Below are 27010 nucleotides of genomic sequence, written 5' to 3' on the forward strand. Positions count from 1 at the left end.
AAAAAAAAAAAAAAAAAAAACAAATTCCACAGCCTTCAAGAACTGTAGAAATCAGAGTATTCATCTGATGGAAAGGAAAGTCAGAATTTCGGATGCTGTGCTGTGTCCTTGGCAACAGACACCTCATTAAGTGCCACCACAAAACAGAGGGATAATGCACAGCACAAAAATACTAAGGACCGTGAGTTTAGAGCAATACAGCAAGATCCCTTTGGGCCTTCACAATGTGGGGCTAGGTTCTCCAAGTATACATATATTGATTTATTTTAAGTTCAGGTTTTACAATGGGTTTCCCACATAGTTATGGCGACTAGTTCTTCCTATAACTTAAAATCTGAAGCGGCACAGGCCTTATGAATAATTACTGCACTAAAGTAATAGTCTCCATGAGTCTATTTCCTGCATAATGACGTCTAAAAATAACAGAGGAACAGCATACATTATAATCAAGGGCTTTGCTGAAAGACTGTCAGGACACATAGTAATTAGCTACAGAAATGCATCTTCAGGTACAGAAATCATTAGAATTGAGACATTTTTTTCTTCTATGTACCAACTCTTCAAAAAGGTAATTAGGTTCTATGATTCAGGAATATTCCCTTGTGTATTACCAGCCAATGTACAACATTTTTAAGCCACAGAAAATAAATTTCATTTTTTTTTTCTATTTCAGCCCAATTAAGCAAGTAGAGGACCACCTAAATATTCTTTTTGTACTTTTTTACCCCTTTCCTGGAATACTAAAGCTATTTTAAAAAGAATTTAAAAATTGTAGGAACACAGAAGACAGGACAGAACTATCAAACATGTAGTAATGATGTTAGTCTGAAGTAAAAGCTTCATTAAAAAACAAAAAGGGACAGAAATCAACTTTTAACAAGAATACTGCCAAGTTTGTGTTATCATGCAAAGCATCTAGAAGATGTCATACAGCACTTATTCAATAAATGAACAAAAAGTATTTCTTTGGGCAACAAATGAAAAAAAGTATTTGTGAAAGTCTGGTTTTCAGCGCCCTTTAAAGAAAAAAATGACAATTCTAATATATTTACTTCAATAAACTCTCATTCAAATCTAAATTAGTATCTACAGAAATTTTACATCATATGCATACTGATTTATTTTAGAGATATTTAAAAGATAATTAAAAAAACAATGACTATTACTCACTCTTATAATAAACGTACAACTGATCAAATGGATAATGCCTCCGGCTTTATATAAATATGAAGCACATGAAAAGTACATAAAATTATATTTTCCTAACCAAGTAACTAGAAAGCAAATGCTGACTTCAGCAATCACATATTTATTGCCCCAGTCAGTAACCTGTATAATTCCTCTAGAGATATAGAGGTACTTTCACTTTTTGACTCATTTTAGTTATAATTAACATGGCTACAAGATGAAAAATCACTTTTAAGTCTCTCAAAACTATGCCTTCTAGATCCCAACACGCTAAAAACATGTGTACCTACCTATACAGAATGGCTTACGCAACAGGTATATTCTTATCCAAGAAGCAAACCAGGAATTAATCAAACTTTCCATGCTGAAAGCCTATGTGCCCACTTCAAGTTTGCACCCTAAACTGCCATATACTTTTCCTCAAGAACAGGAAGGCAGGATCCATGCCAATATGTAAGCTGCTGGGAAAGTGCTGAGCACCAGAGACAGACGGAGTCCCCTACCTGTATGTGGCCTGGTCACAGCACTCTCATATAGCGGGATGCCTTCACCCACATTGTTAAATGCTTTCAGGGTAATTACATAGTGAGAGCTTGGATCTGAGGGAAAGAAATAAGTTGAAACAATTGAAAATCCTCACAACAAAAATTTTTAAATTTAAAGGTGCATAATCTTAACTGCAGAGAAATTCAAGAAAGACTTAACTTTTTTAAAAAATCTGGATTTTCGAGTATGAGGAGAGGGGATGATGGAAAAAAAAATCCAGCCAGATCAACGTCTGGTTTCAGTCTCAGTAGTGGATGCTGACTGCGCCTGACTCTTCTACTATGGTTTAGTGATATTTGTTGCATGACGCAAGGCTTGGATGAGAGTGATTTAACAAGATTTTGCTATGCTGAAGCCTATCAGAGGAGCTTGAAAATAAATAAACTCTTTTCCTTCCCTGAAGGACAATGACTAGAACAACCAAGGTAGAGAGGGAAGCAGGGGATACACTAAGTAAGTGTGAAATACCCCCAGCACTTCAGAGGGGGGCCTCCTGATCCACACCAGCAAACCTCACCTAGTCATCATGCAGACTTCTTGGCTGGACAAGATATGACGCAAGATTTAACTGGCCTGGAGGTGATTCTACAATGTCAGACCAAGGGGCTGCATTTCATGTGGGCTGTGTTGGCTTCAATAGTTGACTTGTTTGTTTGCACATCCACTCTTCAGATAATAATGGGCAGTATGTGGAGGCACCTGGTGTTACCAGGTCAGACAGAAATGACAACAAATAGAATCAGTGAAACTTTCCACCTGACTGGTAAGGAAAAAGTGGATTGGGCAACACCCTACCCAATGATGTCCTTTTTAAAAATTGGGGACAGGGGCAGATCCTTCAGGATATACAGTTCCAAGGCTTATTCTTGTTGCACTCTCCCTATGTGCTTTATTCCCTTAGTTTTGATTAGCCTGTAACTGCCCATCAACTGCAAATGCGTATCTCTAGTCTGGACCTTTCTTGTGAGCCCAGACCTCTATCTTCAACTGTCTGTTTGGCATCTCCTCTTGAATATCCCAAATATTTGCCTTTCCTCTTCCCTTTCTCCTTCCACTTCAGACCTGCTTCAGGGTTTGTTGGGTCAGTAAACAGCACTACTATCAATCCTGATGCTCAAGCCCCAAATCTAGGAATCATTTAAGATTTCTCTCTCATCCTCTCTAGAAAAACAAGACATCGATTCAGCTTCTCTCTCACCAGTCTTTCCTTGTTCTACGTGCTCCATCTTTCCTGGCCACCCCTCTGTTCACTGAGCACTACGTTCTTTTCCACCAGTGTTGGCTAGGTTGGGAACACATCCTATCCACTTCTATGTATAACTAAACCTATTCATCTGAAAGGGCTCATCTCACACTGGTTAGTCTCTACTTACATTGCCTCTACCACCATTTCTGTTTCTTAGCATTGTGAACACTTACTTTAATATTGTATTGTTTCTAATAACTATGACCATACCTATCTAATTCACTGCTCTATCTCTAGCATGACTGGGATAGCAAATATCTGTTGATTGATAGAAGGTTTTGGGAAAAAGACACTAACTTCAAATTTTGGACCAGAAGGAATTTGAATATATCTAGGTGCAGAAACCCAACAGGCAGATGTATATACGGATGTGAAACTCAGGAGAGAGCTCTAGTTTCATGAATTCCAAAATGTACTTCTTCAACTCTGAGTTGCTTCTTTTCCTTAGCATTATATGTACCCTACATACATGTAGGTTAAAAATATATAGTTCAACCTTGCTTTATGTCAAATTAATTGTCCTTATTATTTCTCAATATGCAACCCTCTTTTCTAACAGAGACTACCTGTTTACTCTCTTCCACACAGGCAGTGCTCCTTCTCATCTCTCTGTTTCAAACACTATTCTGACAATCCTTCAAGCCAGGCTAGTCTTTCCAGACTGCTCTACTGTGCCATGTTAGCTAGCTCCCCCTCCTTTGAACACACTTCACTTCAACTCACTTCACTGTTTCTTGTGTTTTACTTTCCATCTCCTGTTAGACTTAGGTCAAGGACCATGTCCTGCAAGTGTGCTGCAAAGGATTTCCATTTTAGCAGTTATATAAAGGAAACAGTAGGAGGCTGGTCATCACAGGGACGTTTCTATCCTGAGCAAAGCTTTGCTCTTGCTCTCCAACAATTACCTTGTAAGACTGCTCAGGTGGGGAAGCACTTAAGGGGTTAGCTATGTGGTTTCTTCTAGGAAAGAAAAAGTGAAAGGCCACTTTGTTTTTAAATAGATTGAAATTGCAACTTATTTTTTACCGACAAAGATGAAGATAACTCATTTGTAAGGCATCTGAAGTTGTCCTTAGCAAAGATGTTTATGAAATAATGATTAAAAAATTCCATCGGGGCAGATTCTGAATTAAAAGATAAATCTTTCACAATAAGATTTTATTCACAGTATTTTATTTTTTTATTTCTTGGTACCAGGAATCGAAGTCAGGACCTTGCACTTGCCAGGCAGGCGCTTGTGCCACTGGGCTGTATCCCCGGCTCCACAGTAAGATTTATAATGATAATCCAATTTGGGAAAGCAATCATACTTCCCCAAATCAATTAATTCTTTATTATAAAATATTAATCTTTCTGAAATATTGGTTTTTTAAATCAACTATGAAAAATAATTAGTATGTAATATGTACCTGTTTCAGTATACATTATATTTGACAAATTTATGTATCTATGTTATCAGCACCTATATAAAGGACCCACCATGGAGTTGTGCCCCAGTCATTTCCTGTCACTCCCAGTTTCATGAAATCACTGAATTTGCTTTGTTGCTGCAGGTTAAATTTTGCCTATTTTGTTATTTCATATGCTGTTTTGTGTTTAACCTCTTGTTCAGCATAATATTTTTTAATTTATTTCTATTGTATGTACTGGTAGCCTATTTTTTGTTTGTTTGTTTGTTTTCTGGTATCGGGAATGGAACTTACAACCTTGCGCTTGCCAGGCAGGCGCTGTGCCACTGAGCTAAATCCCCAGCCCCAGTAGCCTGTTTCTTTTAATTACTGAGTAGAATCCGACTGCATGGATACAACACAATTACAATTTACCACTTAATAAAAACTTGTACTAGTTCTTCTTTTGGGCTATTACAGTTAACTGTAAACACTTTTGTTCAACCTTTTATGTAGATTTTCTGTTGGTTAGTGGGATTCCTGGATTGGACAGTTAACTTTGTAAGACATCTCCAACTGTTCTATAAATTGGTTGTACCATCACATATTCCCAGCAGCAAGTATGGGAGCTCTAGTTCTGCATCTTTGCTGACCTTTGGCATTGTTACTCTATTAAATTTAACCTAATTTTCATGGACGTAGAGTGGCATTTCACTGTGGCTTTTTTTTTTTTGATACCAGGACTCTAACTCAGGACCTCAAGCTTGCCAGGCAGGCACTTTTGCCACTGAGCTATATCCCCAGCCCCTTCACTGTGGTTTTAACTTTTATTTCTCTGATGATTAATGGCGCTAAGCATCTCACAAGCTTATTATTCACTCATATATCTCTTTGGTATGGGTATCTGTCCAAATTTTCTATTCACCTTTTTATTGGGTTTTCTTCTTGCTGAGTTGTAAGAACTTTTATATAATCTAGACTCAAATTCTATGTCAGATATTTGAATGGAAGACATTTTCTTTAAAATGTCTTTAAAGTGGCATCATTTTATTGGTGTCTTAAAGGTTTAAAATTTTGATGAATTCCATTTTATCAATTTTAAAATTGTATGATTTGTGCTCTTCTGTACTCAAAAAGGTCCTTGCCTACTCCAAAGTCATGAAGACATTTTCCCTGTTTTCCTCTTGAAGTTTTAGGTCTGTTTTTGTGTATGAAGTAAGATTAGGGACAAGGTTTCTTTTCTTTCTCATACAGATACCCAATTATCCCCACACCTTTTGTTGAAAAGACTTTTTCCTAGTGAATCATTCTAGCACCTTTGTAAAAAACAAATCATACATTTCTGGATTCTATACTGTTCCACTGATCTATACTACTTTTATACCAATATCAAATCACAAGGTCTTCAATACTGTTTAACAGTATGTCACGAAATAAGATAACTTTATTTCAAAAATTTTTTAGGTATTCTTACTTGTTTTTCATAAAAATTTTAGTCAGTTTATCAGTTTCTACAAAAAAGTCTACTGGAAATTCTCTTGGAAATTCACTGGGACAAACTGTCACATTAACAATGTCTTCAAATTGATAAATACAGTTTTTTTATTTGTGTCTTTTTAAATTTTTCTTAGCAACACATTTCTTGTTTTCAGTACACAGACCTTTCATGTATTTTTTAAGTTTATTCCTAAATGTTTCTATTTTGATGCTACTGTAAGTGGTATTGTTTTAATTCCAATTTCTAAGTGTTTAATAGCATATGAAAATACAACCGTTTTTACTTATTGACTTTGTGGCTTACGACCTTACTTAGCTGGCTTCTAGCTTTAGTAGCTTTTAAGTTCCTTAGTAACAGTGAGTACACAGTGCTCAGCTAATTTGTTTTCAAAAACCATTTATCATAAAAGAAACCAGAGTTTCTTGCAGAAATGGCTGATTCCAGGGCTGAGATTAGTAAAACAGCAGATGAGTACAGAGGATCTTACTGTGTGAAAAAGGAAGAACATGATCAAACAAAGAAGGGAGATGTCAAGCAGACACAGGAACTGTTAGCCATTCGCTCTTGACTGAGTGCAAGAAAGAGCTTCCTTATTACAGAATGCTAACAAACATTCTAGAAGAAATATGGAACCAGAACTATCACCACTGAGTTGCATCCATCTGCCTATAAATGCCTCAAGCTTATCTTTATTTATGGCACAGTAGTACCCCATTACATATAAACACCACATTTTCTTTATCCATTTATCTGTTTATGGACATATATACTGCTTCTAAGATTTAGCTAATATGAGTTGTGCTGCTCTAAACATGAGTATGCATGTATCCCTGTTATACAATGATTTTAACTCTTCTGGAAAGATATTAGAAGGGGAATACACTGGGTCAAGTGGAATTTCTATTTTTAGTTTTTTTAGGAACACTAGAATAATAACTGTTACCAGAAATGCTAAAACTAGTGAGCGAAAGTTTGATGAGAAATAGGATATTTGCAAAGACTCAAGATATCTCCATTATAAGGCACTCATTAATTACAAAGGAAAATGATTTTATAGTGGGATCACGTGGCAGATACCATATTGATCAAGTGATTAAAGTTAACATCACTAGCAACAGACTACTGCATATCTCTTGATATGATGCACTTGTCAGAACCCAACACTTCTAAACCATTCCTTCTAAAACTGTATTATCTGAATGTAATGAGGAAATGGTATTAGACCAGTCTTAAGTGAGGAAAATTCTATAAAATATAAATGACCTATACTTTAAAAAATATTAGTCATAAAAGCCAAGGAAAATATGAAGAACTGTTTCATGTCAAAGAAAACTAAGGATGTGGTAACAAAATGCAACATGGGATCTTGGACCAAAAAATGTTTTTCTTTTGTTATAAAGAAGGTTGATGAGAAAAGTGTTAAATATGAATATAGTCTCTTGATACTGCCTCAATGAAAATTCTGAATGTGGTAACTGCGGGTGTGTTAGGACATTATTTCTTTTAAGAGCCATATGATAAGAGTATTAGTAGGAATTACCATATCTACAACTTACTTTCAAATGGTTCAGGAGAAAAAGTATGTACATATGGACAGAGAAGGATACTGCAAATGTGGTTAAATGTCAGCATTAGGGGGGTATCTGGATGTAAAATATATAGGAATTCTTTGTATTATTTCTGCAATTATTATATAAAAACAAAATGATTATATAATAAGTAAATAGATATCTGATGCACAAAGACTTCATTTACTTAGCAAACATACCCAGATTTTCGATGGTATAATAGCGTTGTTTATAGTCCACTTTGATGGTCTGAGCATGAGGGCTACCAATGCCATAACCAATGGCATACCCTCTCACCACAATGTTCTGATTCTCTGGTGGAGTCCAGCTTACTACGATGCTAGTGACAAGTGGGCGAACATGAAGAGAGCTAGGCACCTCAGGAACACGAGTTTCTGGGAAGCAAAGTAGAAAAGCAAGATGAGACCTATTTTCCTTTATAATATTTCACCATCGGTGGGGAATGATGTTTTCAGCCTCCTGACGAAGTATTTGGGCCCAAGAGTTCAAAGAGAACAGTGAAATATGGCCCAATTTTTGGTTTTTTGTTTCTTTTTGAGACAGGGTCTTGCTATGCAGTTCAGACTGGCCTTGAGCTCACTTTGTAGCCCAGGCTGGTCTCAAACTCACAACGATCCTCCTGTCTCAGCCTCCCGAGTGCTGGGATTACAGGCATGTACTACTATACCCAGCAGGCCCAGGGTTTTACTGCCTCCTAAGAAGGAAAGAAAACTGAAATAGCATTAAATGTAAGATACTGTAATATTAATGTGGAAAGAAGACAGATCCAGTCTTTGTTCAATGGAGGAAAACAAAGTACCTTCAATAGTTGCTCATCCCTTGTCCCACATCCCATTCTCTAGCTCTCACAGGGATAATGAAAAAAAAAGCATCAAGAAATTAGAAGCCTATTGTCAATGGGCAATGAATGAAGCATGACATTATAGCAATGGTATCACTTACTCTCTTAAATGATCTATAAATCTGTAAATCAGAAAAAATAAAATTTAAGAGCAATAATTAATTCTGTTGGTAGGAGGCTAAGGGGTTTTTAAAAGGTAGACATTTATAGATCTCTTAATATACTTCCAGGTATAAATTACTACTTTAATTTAAAAATTAGTAAAAGGAGACTCAAAAAAAGAATGCAGATCTTTTGTTGTCCAAGTATGGTACCTGTCAATGATAAAGGTACCACCACATTACATCCACATAAGAGACACTCACTGAAGAGGTAGGTAAAAACAGGACAAGAACTCAGGACTCAGGAAAATGGGAAACTTTAATTGAAATAAAGGTACAACTGATGTGGCTCAACATTAAGTTTTAGAATGTCCATCTACTTCATAGCCTTGGGAGGACACGCTGACAAAGCATCTATACATCTTCATTCATTCTGTTCCGCTTAAAGAGACAATTCCACTGCAAGAGTTCATCTCGGGAACAATGTTGCTTTATCGGAACAGCAGCAATATAATGCACTAAAGTTCACAGACTGAAGCCAAAGCTGTGGGTTTCCAGTGTGACTCACTGACTATGGTTAATACAGTATCTGTGATGTGCTGGTCCTGCCCATTGTTTGTTCTTACCATCTAAGTCACTTTCAAAAGTTTCAGCAGACAGCCAGTCAGTTGCTGGGCCTGTACCGTTGACTGTTAGAGCAGCCACTCGGAAATTATATTCAGTTCCCCGATCAAGACCTGAAACCCAAACGACAGGGGGGAAAAGAAGATGAAACAGACCTTTGAAAAACAAAAGATTAGTAATCTCTCATCAAAGCAAGTATTTACTCCCCCAACTCATTTAATAACTTGACTAAATTAGCATAGAACAGGCAAAACATAAATATAGCCCATCTCTACAGTCAAGGCTGAATAAAGCTCACACAACCCAAGAGAAAAAACAGAAACGACTGAAGTTCCCAGGAGATTAGAGATTTTTGCTTAAGAACTTGAGGGACCTTGAGCTCATTTAATGCAATCCCTTCATTTTCTTACAAAGCATGCTAAGGTCAAGAATAATCAAAGAGGTTTTACAAAGGAACAAAGTCAGTTCATTTCAGAAGACACCAAAACCCAGAAAAGAATGCAAAGATGTAACTCCTATCAGGTTACCTCTGTTCTTTGAGCCCTCACATAACCACAGCAGAAAAAATTTTAAACATCAAATATGGCCTAGAAATCTATTTCTCAACAGCTAACTGCCCAAATATATTTATAGCAAATACAAGGAAAAAACCCCCAAGTTTTTCTATTATGCAACTTTTTATTTACCAGCAACTTATTTAATTCAAGTACTAATGTACCAAAGGCAAGACACATGCATAGATAAAAGTCCATCTTACAAAGCAGCACAATAGTTAATAATGTTGTCATGTACTCAAACATTCAGACATATATTTTTAGAGTATTAAATATCAGATATTATGGCAGGCCTTGTAAGATTATGAAAATTATCCTACCTTTTTATATCCAAATATTGCTATGTTTTGAGAGCAGCATAAAAACTCCAATCACAGACAGTTAGCGATAATGTAACTTGAACACGATGTCAGGGTGCAACTGGCTCAGTTAACCAATACTAGCACATGATGTGGGAGGAGGGTTTGGATGGTTCTGTTCTCTACAGGACCATGCTGAATCTGTGCAAATCTGTCCCACAAGAAAGCAAGGACTAAAAGAGGAGCAAAATGGCTGGGCCTAGGTCAGTTTACTTCCCTGTCTTGTCTCTGCACATAATGAACCAGAAAGTGCTAGAGTGGGCTGCATGTGAGTCTGTAACTATTAACACACAGCAGCCCAGACTAGTGGCAAACATGGCTCAGTTAAGATCCAGAAAGAAGCCAACCAATCTGATTAGCATTCCTTGCCCTCTGGGAGAGTCAGAATGTCCAACACTGTGCAAGGAAGAAGTGAGGAATATATAAAGTGGCCAAGAGTTCCTTTTCCTCTAAACTTATAAACCAAATGTACACAACACACTGTAAAGATAGGGCAATGTGTTATTATATAACACACTGCTCAGTACAGGAGCTTCATAATCCCTACTCTTCCCTCGCACTTATCAAGCTTCAAGTTAATGTTTCAAGAGCGCAAGATTTCTGTTTTGTTAACTATTACATATCAAGGGCCAATACATGCAGGCACAATAAATGCTTTTCATCTAGATCATGGATGAGATCATGCTCACAAAACTGCTGTCTTTATTCTTTAGGGAGTTTTGGAAGTGCTTGCTATGGCTACAAACTTGATTATGATCTGAGCAGATCATATTTTGCCCTTTTCTTTATTAGCTTAGCAAATGCCTAGACTTTGTTCTGAGTTACATGTGCCTCAGAGTGGCCTTCCCAAGATTTTCCTGCAGAGAAACCTTATCCTTGCATAGTCAGCTCTCTTTGGGGGCAAGAAAGAGTTCTCTGTTTCCTACATGATAAGCCTGTATTAAATCTGCATTTGGGCCCATTTTTACCAGGTATGCCACTTGTTCTACTGAAGCTAACGGGAAAACTATGCAAAGGACATTCTCCCTGAGAAAACTTTCTGAAACCTTCTAGTATCCGTAGTAGCAAGTGTAGTAGCAAGTGTGATTATTACATGGCTGTAGCTACACATAAAGTCTCACAGGCCACATACACATGTGTGGTGTCAGTATCATAAAAATCACTTTATAAAATTCTGTAACCAGGGCTGGGGATATAGTTCAGTGGCACAGAGCCTGCCTGGTGAGCACAAGGTCCTGAGTTCAAATACTGGGAAGGAAGGAAGGAAGGAAGGAAGGAAGGAAGGAAGGAAGGAAGGGAAAAAAATCTGTAACCAAATAGATTGAATGGAATAATGTCTTTACCTATTAGTTGTTTTACCTTCGTCAGATTAAACACAATACACACATTCAAAACAAAAAATATGGAGAATGTAAGGAAAGAAATAAAAGTTACAATCTTACTACTCACCAGCGGTAGAATCTATGAGTATTTTTTCATTATTTTGTAGTGGGTAAGAAGCAGACTATTACAAATTTTTGAGAACCATGTTTAAGTCAACAGCTCAATGCAGCTCTTAGACTAGCACAATTCAATGTTTGAGAAAGACCCACCCCAGCTTTTGCCTTTGTACAAACCAGCTTACCTTCAATCAGCTGAGATAGCTGTGTCCCAGTTACCAAGGTCTCGGTGACATCACTTTTGCGGGAGGCCTTTCGGTAGCGAATCTTGTAACCAGTAATTGGCCCATTTTGTGTGGCTACAGAAGGTGGCTGCCAGTGAATCATAATACTCTAGAAAAGACAAAATTGTAGGGAAAAGCTGAACATATCTAAAGGTTGGTCCTAACTGTATTAACCTGATTTCACAGTGTAAAGAAAAGGGACATATGGATAGCAGGGTGCTTATAGTTTTTATTCAATAACCATTCAAAATAATAATTTAAAAACTCTCATGGTCAAGTGGGGAGAGGGTATTTTTCAAGCAGTGCACTCTAGACCCTTGCTTTTCTGAGTACTTTCTCAGAATGAAGACATTGGTCAGAAGTTCCCAAAAAGAAAGCACAGGGTAAGGGGTACATAGATTAGGAAGTATATCATTGTTAGGCATAATTTTTTCTGTCTCTAGTCGAAAATTGCTGAAATTAGGTGCTGGGGATTTAGCCCATTGGCAAAGCGCCTGCCTGGCAAGCGCAAGGTCATGAGTTCGGTTCCTGGTACCGGAGAAAAACCAAAACCAAAAAAAAAAAAAAAAAAAAAAAAAAAAAAAAAAAAAGAAAATGCTGAAATTAAACAATTTTTATCTAAAACTCTCCAAAGGGGGGATCATTAATTAATAACTGGGTGGAAGTCCTGCAGTACTTTGTGAAAGGACTGATAATTTTTCTTATCTGTGTAGCCCAGCAGGGGCCCTGGAGTCTGAGAGACATAGACCTCCAGTGAACCTGGTTAGGACTAGGTGGTGAGAGTACATGCAACCGGATCTATAGTGCCTGCCTTCAGGCCAAACAACTTACAGGACTATGGGACCATGTCATCACTAACATTTTATTCCCTTCTGCTACACCACCAAGGTTCTGAATGGTTTAGATCTCAAATATCATGTTTACATAAAAAAAGGCAATTTATGTGCAGGAAGGCAAGGAAGTTTTGGAGTCAGAGAAAGAAGTAAAGTTAAACAGAATACACAAGATGGTTTCTAAGCCCAAGTTTACTGGCAGGTATGATATTGATACGGTCTTATTTCTCTGCTTACTCATCAGTGTTTTCAGTTATATTCTAGTATATTAGGTTAGCATTTTTAAAAGCAGATTGATAATTACAACACTGGTATTCACTGTTCTGATGCTTTCCAATGATATCTTCCTCTAAGTCACTTTGAGGCTCAGCTGTACAGCAGGAAAGTGAATAGCAGGCAGCATTACAAAGTTTTACCTTTGAGTTTCTCACTTCTAATGACAGATTCTGAGGAGCAGCACTGGGAACTAGACAGGCCACAAAATGAAAAAAAAAAAAAAGTTAAATCATCCCCATATACCTTGGCTACATTCTACACAAATACACATATCAAACATGGATTATGCAAAGAGAAAACCTCAACCCATCTGCCAGTACCCTCATACTGATGGTACCAAGTGGATGAGAAGTGGTCATGTTTGATTGACTTTTTAAAAGAAGACACTTTCATGAGCATGGATCCTTACCCAAGTCAGGCTGTACTTCTTCAGTCAGTTACTTATTTCAAGGAGGTACCATGTTGTCTAGACTAAACTTTTCCAGATTCAAATTATATCTGAACCTTAAACATATTCTAAATATTCATCTTGGGGGAAAGCCACACATTTTTGGAGCCAAGTCTAGTGAATATGGCAAGCGATTGAAATGGGTAATGACAATATGGATCAAAATGAGATGTACATAAATCAGTGAGCTTGGCTTTCTTGTGGGGTTCCTAAACTGGTTATGAAGGCAATTCCCAAGAAGAGAAAGATATTTAAGCAGTGATAGCATCAGTAAAGTGAACCATCTGGTTTCCTGAGGCAACTCTATGCCAGGGAATACTCCTTCACATGTCAGAAGTTTGTGACTTTTGGTTCAATGACTGCATAACTTTAGTTCCTCATATATTAGAATACAATACAGGGGTATCTCAAGGTGTATAACCCACACACCCTTCAGTACTATCTTTGTCATAATTATAGCAAGCAAGGAGAATGTATGCAGAATGTATGTATGTAGATTAGTTTTTTCTCCACTCAACATGTTGACTCCACGCCTTGTCTCCCAAGACCTACCCATGGAATCTTCTCTCCTCCTTCCTCTAACATTTGCTGACCAGGTATTTCACTAAGTGCCAACTGTGCCAAAGATTCTGAGAGGCTGAGAATGTGCCTTGCTCACTGTTCTGACTTGTGCTAACAAGGTGCCTCAGGTCTCAATCCACAGATTCAGGTCTGGAATAGAAGGCAAGCACCTTTGTTTTCAAAACAGTCTATGAGTGATTCTAATCATCATGCTAAGAACTGACTTGGCTGCAGGCACACTCAACAGTGGTGCTGCTGTCTTCATCAGCAACCTCTTAACTAAGATTTGCTGTGCTCACTATATGGCAGGTCCTTAATTCTTACAACAATCTCACAAAAGGTTTCTATTACTAGTCTTATTTTATAGATGAGAAAACTAGAGAAGAAACTCAGGGCCATTAACTTATCCAAGATATTTGTTGCAGTTTGTACAAGTACCAAGATTTGCCTTACCAAATCTTGCTAAGACACACCTAGTTCATTCAGTTCCCTGTGGGTATTGGCCAACATGACAACCAACTTAAGGGAGTTAAAACTTGGCTCATGTGTAGATTTAAAATCCTCTAATAAGCATTTTCCCCTCAACTTTCCCCCAAAATATTGACCAACTGGTTTATGCAATTGGCCAGTTACAGTATAGTCTGTATTTTTATGCTGAAAAAATGTCAAGCCCTTAGAAAAGAATGGCAAAAATAGTATAATGAACACTATATTTTTCCTAGTTTTGATAATTATTAATATTTCTTAATATCCACTTTACTTTTCTCACTATAAATATATAAACACACAGATTATCTATCCACATACCATTTCTAAATTATCTAAGATGACTACAGTCACTGTGATGCTTCACTCAGAAATACTTTAGGGTTAGGGTTATCCTAAAAACGATAGGCTCCAACAAAACTGTAATGCAATGATTACATTTAGTAGATAGAACTGACACGAAAATATTATTTACTACACGTAATAACATATTTAATATTGCCTAATACTACTCCTACCTAACATTAAGTAACTGTGCAACAGTATCCTGTGTAGCTACTTTTACCACCAGATCCAAGATTCAGTCAGTGATAATACATGCTTTACTTTGTTTCATGTGCCCTTATTCTTCTTTAATTTAGATTCTAGAATGATTCCCCAGTGGTTTTTTCTTTCAGAAGGCTAATATATTTGAACCACTTAACAGTTTACCCCAAATGTCACTTGCGCAATACGTTTGTTTACATACTGACTATTGAGTGTTGCTCCAGCAGGTGTCATTTCAATCAGCTGATTCTTGTACTGAATAAATTTATCATTTGTCATAATTTCTGTCAAATTTGTCATAAATAAAATTTCATTTTTATATTTATTATCAAAATTAATGAAAAAATGCAACTTCGCCATCTATTTAAATAACTGGATAGTAATTTGGATAAGAATCTAGGTCAGTTTTTAAAATTAAAAGAATTTTTTTTTGGTAAAACTCCCTTTAATCTGGATGTACCTATTTTTTTTCATCAGATTCAGATTCAAGTTAAATGTTTTAGGCAGGGACATAATAGAAATGAGGCTGTGTCCTTCTCTGTGCAGCCTGTCAGAGGCACATGATCTCAGTCTAGTCCTTTATTGGTGATAGTAAGTTTGGTCATCTGCTTAAGGGAATCAAAGTACACCTTCTGAAGCATGAATATTGTATACATATACACATACATATATATATATATATATATATATATATATATATATATATATATAAAGACATTTTAATAAAACACTGGATCTGAATTTAGCTGAGTTTCATGAAATAAGATAGCCTCTCTTGATATTTTCTGTTCTAAAAATATTCTTTTTAAATGCTAGTCTTGATCTACTTGATCTCTTTGGCAGGCTGTAGTTTGAAAAATAACTGCTCTAGGTCATGGATATGTGTATGTAATTTAATTTAGAATGCAGTCACAGTGAGGAATAAATTGTCACAAAATACTGACAAGTTAAAAATACCAATCCAGCAAGTAAATATGATTGCTGAATAGTTAGCCTTCCAATACCTCTCTGTATTCAATTCAATGAATAAGCAATTGTATTTACTTACACAGAGGCCTCCGCTAAACAGGTAAATGCTTGATAATCAATTCACTTAAGATGCTGTACATTCTGTGCTTTCTCTGTGAATCTGTATAGCAACCCAATGAAGCTGGTGCTATCTACATTTTACATGTGAGGAAAAATGCTCAGAAAAGCTAACTTACTTCAAAGTCACAAACCTACTACTAAGGGGTAGAATTGGGATCAGAGATAAATCTTGAAATCAAAGCCCATGATCTTAGTACTATCCACTAGGGGCACTGAGTGTGGTATTTTGTTCCAAAGGGAAGGAAGACTCACCATCTGACAATGTGCGAACAGCAACATCCTGTGTGGAGACTCCAGGACCATGTTTATTGTAGGCCACCACTCGGAAACTATACTCTGTGTATTTTTTCAAACCATTAATGGTGTAGGAATGACTTGAAACATCAACATCCTTGAATAAAATAAATACTGTATATATACACATCTCAAGCCAAAAGAAAGGCTACAAAACAGTTAACTATACGTATTCTACATTCTACACAATACAGTTTTATTCCTTTTACAGAATGTTATTTAATGATTAAAAAAATTAATTATAAACATTGGCAATTTACTTAGAAGTATTACTGTTTAGTGACCCTTGCTGGTAAAAACTACAGAATAAATCTAAGTATAAAGAAAGAGACTCCATCAACCTTTCATTTCCTATATATCTTACCCCTACCCCTCAGTCAAGCAACTACTGAGTATTAGAAATATATTTCAATTCTAACCAACTACTATTCTAACCAAAAAATGGTTTCAGCGTGGATTCATTTTCTACCTGCTCAATGTCAGTCCCTTTTTCCATGTAGTACAATTTGTAGTTCTGGATTTCCCCATTGCCAGACACTGGTGTTTCCCATGTGACAGTGATGGAAGTAGGTGATGCTGGATAAGCTCGGATGTTAGGTGCAGGGCCAGGGAGCTGAACTGGAAAGACAGCAAGATACCAATGAGACTCACCACCCCTCGGTGACTGTTCTCAGCAACACTGTCATGGAGGCTGTGCTGTGGAAACAGTAAGAGCCAAGAAAGCAACTGATTTAACTGATGTGGTTTTAGGGTAATATATGCACACATTTTCCTTTTTATGACTAAAGTGGAAAGCAGAAATTATCTGTGAAACATCTTCAATTTATGTAAAGTAAGAAAAATATGTATAAAAGGACTGACTGTTCTGTGGTTTACAAAATGCTAGTGTTTGGAATCAGCACAAGAAGAGATTCTCCCTCTGTCAGAAGCCACAGCAGGCTCTGGGGATGGTGATGGGCAGGGTCCCTGTTCACAGAGGACTTCAAGTTTGGGATGGGGGTTGGGTATAAAAACAGTTACAAACAACATCATGAGTGTGAACAGATTTTGGCATGGTTGCAATGAAAACCAAAAAAGTATACAATTCTGTGAGGGGGGCCACTGTAAAGACTCTATCGAGTCAAAAAAAATGAATGATTTTCTCAGACACCAAGGAGAAAATTATTACAATGAATAGGGCCACTCAGGAGGACACATGGGCAAGAGAGTGTTATGTGGCTCAGTTGGTTGCAACAGAGAATGGGTATTGGGGAGATAGTACCGGAAACAACGATGAGAGCTGGACAGTAAGAATCTTGAATGTCCTGCTCTGGAATTTGTATTTTTTCTAATAGGTATTGGGTGAGTAATGAAATATGAGCAAGAGCATGACATAATCAGGTAGGAAGGACATGTAAACACATCCCCAGAAGAACAATAGTAAAGGAACAAGACAGATTAAAAAATTTTTAAATAGCCAACATTTATTGAATAATTATAATCAGTCAAGCATTCAGTTCTTTATGCTTTTTCTCAGTGAATCTCTAACCCAAAAGACAAATACAATCACCCTTATTTACAAATGAGGTTTTCATGTCAAGACCCCTTCTTAAACGATGGAAAGTTACGGCAGAAAAGCCAGAAGCTGGGGACTTTCTGATTCTAAAAACGAGCTCAAGGAGACCAGTAAGAAGATTACTGTAATACCTACAGTAGACTGCGCAACTGGATGAATGGACTGCTGGTCAACTCATAGGCTGTTCAATGGTCAACTGGAAGAATTTCTCTTTGACTCTAACTTCTACAATACCTCACATACTGACTTTCCTGCAATATCCTTGTTTCTGACTGACAGATTCTAGTCTCAATCTGTATACAAATTCTGGGTAGCTGCACAAGTCTACACTTCGGCAAACATTCTATATTTGAAAGCAATTTCTCTGGCACTCGTATCTTTGCAATAGACAGCCATTAGATTTCAGAGATGGAAAAGGAAAAAAAAAACTAACAAAATGTAAAACAAACTGGCTTTCTTGTAATAGCACTACAACTTCAGATTTGTTTTGCTACCAAAGTAGAGAAACCTGAAAATAGTTAGTCTAACAGTTGTTTCTTTTATTGAGCCATGAGTTATGTTATTCATCTAATGTTAAGGGCATGTTCTGTGCCACCTGACAGGTGAGATTTGTCACACTTCTGCTGCCTTGGAAAATTGGAAAACTTTCCTCTAACTTATTAAAGAGGAAAGAAAACCCAACAGTCCCTAGAAATCACTTTCAATATATTCATTGGCTAAGTGCAGGCAAATATCCTAAAAAAGGCATTAATGAATGCCTTCCATTTCAGTTGTATGGTGGCATAATAAATGTAAGAAATTTAAAGTTGGTTTGTAAAGCTAAATCTGCAAAATATTTTCCAAGGGCCGACTCCAACACTTACAGCTCCCTCACACAAGCTGCATATCTATGGCTAAAATGCAAATTTCTCTCCACTTCCTCTTTGTCTTTTGACAAAACACGTTATGGTGGTTTTCCAACCCCACAACACCCTCAGCAGAACTTATTGCCCCTTCCACCTATATTCTTACTTAATCTTTCTCTTACCCAAACTCCTAGAATAAGTAATTATGCTGCCCTCTCCCCTTGTGATGACAGCACCTCACACTATTCTGTATTTTACTTACCATCTCTTCTCACCTTGTGGACCAAAGTTAAGCCTTGAAGAATTCTGCACTGGATCAAACCCAGGAGTCTTTTTTTTTTTTTTTTTTTTAAGACGGAATGATTTATTTAGCTCACTCTTTTTTTTGTTTTGTTTTTTCTGGTATCGGGAATTGAACTCACCACCTTCCGCTTGCCAGGCAGGTGCTATGCCGCTGAGCTAAAACCCCAGCCCCAATTTTTTTTTAGCTCACTCTCTATGGAGGATTCAGTCCATACTTGGCTGGCTGTGTCCAAGGCAGAGTGGTACATGGCAGAGAAACCCAGGAGTCTTCACTATCATCATGACTCACTTGCATGGGGACCATTTGGTACTATTTTTGGGATTTCCATCACGTAGCATCTTTCCCCAAGATTGCTTGGACTAAATCAAATGCTTCAAGGTCAACCTCAGGTCCTATCTTTTTGATCCTGCCTCGACTTACCTAACTTTTATGGTAATTTTTCCTTATTCTGAATCACAGTATCGGTCATATATGATGCCTGCACATAAAACCTAATGAAAGGTAAATGAACTTGAAATCTAATGGAATATCTCTGTGCTTGTCTAAACACAGATAACTGAAATTCAATATCCTTTCTCTGTAATGAGAACACATTCTTCTCTTTAGGCCCTTGGCCCTTCTGATGCTCACTGTTCTTGCCTGGGTGTGATTCCTGATCTTCACGAAATGATCAATCATCTCCTATCTATATGTCTCATTCTTTAAGAAGACAAATCTTGCCATGTTTATTCCTGTATGTCTAAAACCTTGCATCATACCCAGCACAGGAGGTGCTCAAAAGTTTGATGAGTGATTCGGTAGAGCATTAAAAAGTAAACTGCATTGCTTCTTAACTTTATCTGTTGTTATGGCTTGTATCTAGATGTCCCCCTAAAGCTTTATTCAGTCATAGGTAGGGCTTTTTCTGAGGTGGCTGGGGTTGATTAATGGTGCAATGCTAAGCTCAAGGACACTAGGATTAAGGGTGTGAGTGCTACCTGCTCTAAGATATAAGGAGCAGAAAGATGCTGTTATGGTCCCTCCCTTGCTTGTTTTGCTACCTTCTGCCCACCATGAACTGTTTCTTCTCTGCAAGACCTGTGTGCCACATCACCCTGCCTTGGAGTCAACCAATTTTGGACTGAAATCTCTATAAACTGTGAGTCAAATAAATCTTTTCCCTTTTAACTTTAGGTGGTGGGTATTTTGTCTCAGCAACAAGAAAAGTAACTAAGATGTCTGTTTTATCCATCAAGTAAGATCCCTGAATTATTTCCAGTTTCACCGGTAAATTCATTCACATTGTTTAATTTCTGGGTCAGTAGTTTCCACAAACATATCTCACATGAGCCCTACTTGATGCAAAATCTTTTTACTTAAGGTCTATGAACATGGAAAAGCTATTGCAATTAGTAGTAAAAGTAGAATGGAGAATGCTTTGAGGAAAAACAACGTCTGGTGTTAAAAGAAGACACAAATGTACAAGAAAGCTTCAAGTGTTAAAAGCATTAACCATAACTTGATTGTTTCTTATCGTTTCAGGTCTGTAGTGTACAACCAAAACTTAAGCTATTCAGTATATTACAATAAACCAACCTGCCTCAGTCACAGAAAATCTAAATGTAATTACTGTAGAAGTAACACTATTTACCACAAAAAGCCACATGTCCAAAATAAAGGTTCCAAAACCTTTTAAGAGGGCAATCTGTTGGATGAATATGGATGAAGACAGGGCAATCCAGTTGATGAGAACTATAAATACCCACTTCATGTGCAAGGCACTAGAAGACACTGGCAAATATCCATAAAAAAGACATTCATAATCACAATTTGAGGAGGTAATAATGTATCTCAGAATTGTACAGGTACCAGAGCAGTCAGGATCAGAATGATTCTGGAAGGCATCTGAGCCAAGTCTTACAGAATCAATATAACATGAATATGCAGGCAAGTATCAGGAGAATTACACTATTTGCTAATGTTTGATGGAAATTCACTTTGTCTTCCATGCTCAAAAAGACCTTGAAGACGAGTTCTGTTATCTCTGCTCCCTGTGGTCTGCAAGGCTAAGCACAAGGTAAACCTTTATACAGGCCACCTTCTGGGAGGGACTGGCAGACAGGTGAAGACTTACCCTCAGGCTGTGTTTCAACTCGTAGTGGAGCCGAACTCTCTCCGGAGCCATGCTTATTTTGAGCCACAACTCTAAAGATGTACACAGTCGCTGGCATTAGGTTTTGAATGGTTACCTGCATCTCTCCTGGGCGACTGGTATTCTCAACACGCTCCCTTGAGACAGAAAAGAGTTTGGAAGGAAAAACTATCATTTAGGAATATTTCCAGAAGGTACAGTGTCAATGTCCACTTCATATCAAAATTTAATAATTTAAGTGGAATTTATTCCTAAATAAATAATGTTTTGGGGGTGTAACAATCCACAGTAGAATATAGACACTGGGCGAAAGACGAAGTCAAAAACTTGCTGATGTTCTTGTGTAGATGTTATTGATATTGCTTTCTGTTTTCTTTTAGCGGAGGCAAGGATCCTTAAGGCCATTTCAAATGGAGTGGCTGGTTGTCAACTCTGTAGGCTTTAGAAATCATTAAGGGCTTTTATGGGGTGGGGTGGACCCAGGGCCTTCACACTGACCTATACTCCCAGACCTTTTTCGTTTTGAGATAAGGTATCACTAAATCAGTAAGTTGTCCAGGCTGTGCTAGAACTTTTGATCTTCCTGCCTCAGTTTCCTGGCGTGCACCACCATACCTTGCTTAAAATAATGATTTCTAAGGAATAACTCCTTGGAAATGGACAGAAGGTAGTTGTTAGTAGCACCTAATTTTCACAGAAAATATCAAGGAATGTATATTTAAATGAGTCATTTAATTTAAAAAAGCTAAAAGTTATCACTTTTTAAATTGGGAACAAAAACATTAAAAGTACACATGAAGGTGATTTGTGACCCTGATATTTTTTTATACTGACTTTCATAATTTAATATTCCTTCCGAATGATTTTCAAACAGATCTGAAATGTTTGACAAATGTCACAAACACCACAAATGAGTTTGTAGTTGATGTTATGAGATGCAAATGTAAAAGCAATTACCTAGGTCAGTGGTGGTGGTGAACATATGGCATTCAGGTTATTGTGCTTTTCTTTTTAGACACAAGATGTTAATGTATGAGCTGTTTCTTTGAACCAAAACCTCAGCAGTCAGGTTCAATTGCAATGTCGGCACTGTGTAAGTGGGTTTTAGGCTGCAGTTTGGGTACTCGGTTTCTAAGTGGTTCGCCATCACTGATCTAAGTTCTTCAGAGAAGGTTTGCTTCCAGGCTGTCTTGGGCTCTGCATGTCCATGTTATACCCAGAATTACGCCCAGGCCACTGTACTTACTAAAATGAAACACAGATTATGTCACGGTTTTTCAACAAATATTGGGAAAGAATTGTTTTAGATAGTTGGCCTTTAAGAATTGTCATTCCTGGAAGAAAAGAGCTGCATGTGTCTTGAAAAAGAAATAAAAGAGCCCAAAACTATTCTGGAGGAAATTATTGTGAATTACTTAATACATTAAATAAAAATTCTTACTTTAAAGTACTGCTAACTTGTCCTAAAATTGCTGATTAAAATTTGTTTAGGTCCATGTGAGCAGTTACTACTCTGTATGATTGTATGTTAATACTGGCATTTGAGATTTAAGTGTGTTCAACAGTTCTTTACGCTACCTTATTTCATTAAACATATGTATAGCTAGGGATGTAGCTCAGTGCTTCAGTATTAACAATGGTGGTTTCATTACTAATTAGGCCCACTAAAACAGGATATGGCAGTAAGAAAACTAATTGTTTCTAATTTAATATTCCTTCTGAATGTTTTGAAACAGAGTTGAAATGTTTAAAAAATCTCACAAACACCATAAGTGAGTTTGGTGGTCTACATCACGAGGTGTTTGTAATGAGTATTTTGTCTTTGACCTCTAAATCACAGGATTTAGAAGGAGAATAGCAATTGATTTCTTACAACTGAGGTTTCTTATACTTGGTATGATCACAAATGAGTGCTTTTTAAAAGAAAGTATTATGTTTCACACTCAACTAAAAGCTCCATGAGAGCTTAAGTCTCTTTTGCTCATCCTTTATATAAAATTTTTAAACAAATTCCCTTTTAGAAAGATGACCTGCTGTGAGGTGGGCGATTTTATTCTTAAGGGAAAGCTCATCTCACACATGTTCACCCACTACCGAAGCAACAGGTTGAATGCTCATACAGAAAAGCAGCCTCACCCACAGATACAGAATGAGTGAATGAAACGTGCTTTCTGATGTGTAAATCTTATAGAGATAATATGTGTATCTTGTTTGTTCCCGTGTAAAAGAAGAAAATGAGAAAAATAAGTAAAGTTACTAAAACCAGAAACAAATTTCCACGGAAGTATTACTATAAAAAGGAATCAGTTATAGAGATGATTTGCTAAGATGAAAGACACAGAATCTGAGATGGTTCTCCCACTAGATTTGTCTAAAGTCCTAGAACCAAATTTCTGCCCAGAAAAAACTTTGCTTTTGGAACAAGATCAACAAGTGTTAGAAAAGGCAATTATTATAAATGCATGCAGTACCAATGGGACTTAGGTTAGAATACGACAGCTGAGAGAACAAAAGAGGAACAAAGAAAAAGATATACTTTGTAATAAGGCAGTGCTGGGCCATACTAGGAGATCCAATTCTAGTTGTGGCAATGTTACTAGCTTGCTAGAAGACTGTGTGCAAGTACTGCCTCTTTTTTGGGCCCCACTTTCCTTATGAATTGCATGAAATAATGACATGACTGGGTATTAAAGGGCTAGACAGTGAGTATTTATAGGGCAAGAGGCAAAGTGGAAGCCATTACATACTTATATAACCTTTTAAAATGTAACCATTTAAAATTATAAAGACTATTGGTACTTTTTGAGCCATATAAATAGCAGCTCTGATTTGGCCTAGGGTCCATAGCTTGCCAGGCCCTGGGCTAGATTCTAAGGCTTCATCCATCTCTAAAATGCTATCAGAAATGGCTTACTCTCTACTCTCCATTTAACGGCCCATATCAGAAAAGTACTGTTGTTTAAATCAAAGGCCTAAAAACAGATAAAAATTTCGTAACTGAAAAGGCAGAGGAAGGACCCTTTTCAATTTCTGGCAACTCAAGTACCCAACAAAAATACAGCTCATGACCAAGGCACAAAGTGCCACCTGGTGGTTCAATTTTCAAATATAGGAAGTGGGGGAATTTGCAAATGAGTTTGCAAATGAGAATTTGCAAATGGCAGTGTTACATACAACCTTAGCCTGAACTCTTATTTTACTATTAAGCCTATGAAGTAACTTACTGAAATTACTTTTTAGATGAGAATATTTAAGCTTAGAAAGGCTAAATAAATTCTGCTCACTACTACTCCTTCATTGCTTCTGTTAAGGAAACATAAACTTAATGGAGTAACAAAAAACGGTAGTCTGATTCTTCCTTTTACGTATTCCCCAAATTCACCTATCCACAACACTGTTCTCATCTTCGCCAAGGCTATCACTCAGGCAGCATGTTTAGATTAACATAACTACTATCGAATTTATCTCCCTTGCTCCAATTTCTCCCATCTGTCTTGTGTAATGCTCCCAAAGTACTAAGACAAACTGCTTAATATAATCACAGTGTATACCTGCTTTAGAGTCTAAAATTATAACTGATCTGATTATGTCAAAATTCTTACTGGTGCCCCAACATCTGACTCCAAACTTCCAGTCCTATCAATCTATCTCCGGGGCAAGCAGGCTAGCTCTCAGGCCTCCCTGTCCTCACACCAAACACCCAGATGGAACTAGACCTTACCTTGTTTGCCTAGCTTACCTTTTCTTATCTTGCTTGCTTATTCCTGCCAACTTTACTTCTGTATTACTCTCAACTCCAGATTCATTTATTAATCATCTCTGCTTACTGCAACCCATGACCCATTATATAAAATTTAAACATAAGGGGTGGGTAAGTTCTCATTAAAAACATATGAATACAAAAGTTACATACACAATTAAAAAATAAATTCTAGTTCTACTTCCTCAAAACCTATCCTTCCCTGAGGCCTGACTGTGGCAAGTAGGTACTGATGTATATCTTACCACACGTCTTCACACAAGAGTTTCTCAACCTTATACTACTGAGACATGGGACAACATAAATTTTTGCTGTAGGGGACTCTCCTGTACATCATAGAATGTATAAAAGCACCCCTGGCCTGTAAGTCTTTACCAAATTCCAGTAAACACTTCTCTTACTCCAGCTGTGACAATAAACATATGTCACCAAACAGTCACTGAGACATGGAGAGCAAATCTGTCCCTGGTTGCAAATCACTGTTCTAGAGCTGGGCGTGCTGGCACATCACTTGTGGGGAGGCTAAGGTAGGAGGATTTATTTCCCTAGCCCCATTTCCTCCCCGCTGTCTTGTGTAGTGCTCCCAAAGTACTGCTAAGACAAACTGCTGTGAGTTCAAGGCCAGCCTGGGCTACAGAGTGAGTTCAAGGCCAGTATGAACTACATAGTGAGACCCTTTCTCAAAAAACCAACACCCCACCAAAAGAAAACTACTGTTCTGGGCATTTACACACATATCAAAATATATAGATAAGTTATTTAAAAAATCTGCTGCATCATACTTCATATCAATATACTTCATATCGATATGTGCCCACTCCTCTATTAATGGATGCTTATATTGTTTCCTTTTAAAATCTTAAAACAATGCTACAATAAAATTGTGTATGATTGCCTTACATATATCTACATCTATGAGGTAGAATTATAAATATGTACATTTAAATTTAAAAAATTATTACAGTAAAAGACATATTACCATTAACACATTCACAATGAGGCCATAATTCGCAGGTCTCACTGCTGGGCAGCTCTGATTTGAATTAACTGTCCTACCAGGCAGCATCAAAGACCAGTGGTATACGCATGACTGTCCCACTGGGCTGCTAATGCTGCCGGTTATGAGTCTTTAATTACAATAATACAGAGAAAGGAGTTGATTTAGCAGACCAGATGTTATCATATTACAGTTCCGTAAGGAAAACATTAAAATGGTATATAAAAATTATATCTAATTTGAGGTATAGCAGTTGTAAATGTATATTACATATACTGGCAATGGGGTACTTGTAAGACTTCCATGTTAAAATTTAGAAAATTAATTACTGATAAACTTAAAGAAATTCACAAATATAAATTAATTTCTTTTAATTTAATGAAATAAATTTGTTATAATAACTGTTTATTGGTTCAAATAGTATTCATTTTTATATTTGGGCAGTAATTATTCAGATTCAAGTAACTACCTAGATTTGGAGCATTACAGACTTATTAGTGAAAAAAATGATAAAAATGATGAGATCCTTTGGTACCACCAGGGGCATAAACTATCCAATGGGACAATCATGCATGGACCACCAGCAGTTCAAATTGCTGTGAACATGTTAATCTCCCTCAAAATATTCTTCCTCTTGTATCATCCTATTGTTCTCGCCACTTTCTAAAGCAGTTCTAGCAGACCTCTTTTGTGCATGTCTTTAACTGTGCTGTAGTTGCTGCCTCAATATCCTGAATCGGTTGACTGAAAATGTTTACTTTCTCTGGCCATTTTGATTATGGTGAAGAGCCAGAAGTAGCACAATGCCAGATCCCATCGATGAGGACATACTATAATGTTTTTAAGAACTGTTTTTCCTTTGGATGATGCTTGGCAGCAGCATTTCATCATATTTTTGATCACAACTCAAAGGCACTTAGGAAAGAAGACTGCCAAAATTGCTTCAGAAACTGGCAAGAACAAGAGGATAAGTGTATTCAATGCCAGGGGAAGTGATCTGAGGGAAATTAATGGAAATGTCTTCTATAGGGAATACATTTTTAAAATTTAAACACGTACAATATTTTCTGTTCCACCCTCATATATGGCAGATGTCTGTTAGTGTAATTGTTAGAATGAAGGCCATGTGCACTAAAAAATTTTAAAACTTGCCTAAAATCCCAGAACTCTGGGAGGATGAGGCAGGAGGATTGCAAGTTTAAGCCAAGCCTAGGCAACTTAGCAAGGCCCTGTTTCCAAACAAAAGTAAAAAGGGTTGAGGATGTAGTCCAGTGTGAAGGTGCTGGCT

At 37.1% G+C, this 27010-nt stretch overlaps 1 protein-coding gene across 5 annotated transcripts in view; it reads right to left on the minus strand.

Annotated features, from left to right (window-relative positions):
* The window catches only part of Neo1 (neogenin 1), a gene marked incomplete at its 5' end in the record, with an annotated part of 133830 nt that overhangs the window by 31299 nt on the left and 75521 nt on the right, over positions 1-27010 (minus strand). For all 5 annotated transcript variants that reach the window (XM_013519002.1, XM_013519003.1, XM_013519000.1 and 2 more), the window contains 8 exon segments: positions 1692-1787; positions 7635-7829; positions 9024-9134; positions 11559-11706; positions 12847-12896; positions 16089-16227; positions 16600-16748; positions 20948-21102. In XM_013519002.1, coding sequence (XP_013374456.1) covers positions 1692-1787; positions 7635-7829; positions 9024-9134; positions 11559-11706; positions 12847-12896; positions 16089-16227; positions 16600-16748; positions 20948-21102 — 1043 coding nt within the window.

This window comes from Chinchilla lanigera, unplaced genomic scaffold (assembly GCF_000276665.1).
Source record: "Chinchilla lanigera isolate Chin_1 unplaced genomic scaffold, ChiLan1.0 scaffold00049, whole genome shotgun sequence".
NCBI classification, from domain to species: Eukaryota; Metazoa; Chordata; class Mammalia; order Rodentia; family Chinchillidae; genus Chinchilla; species Chinchilla lanigera.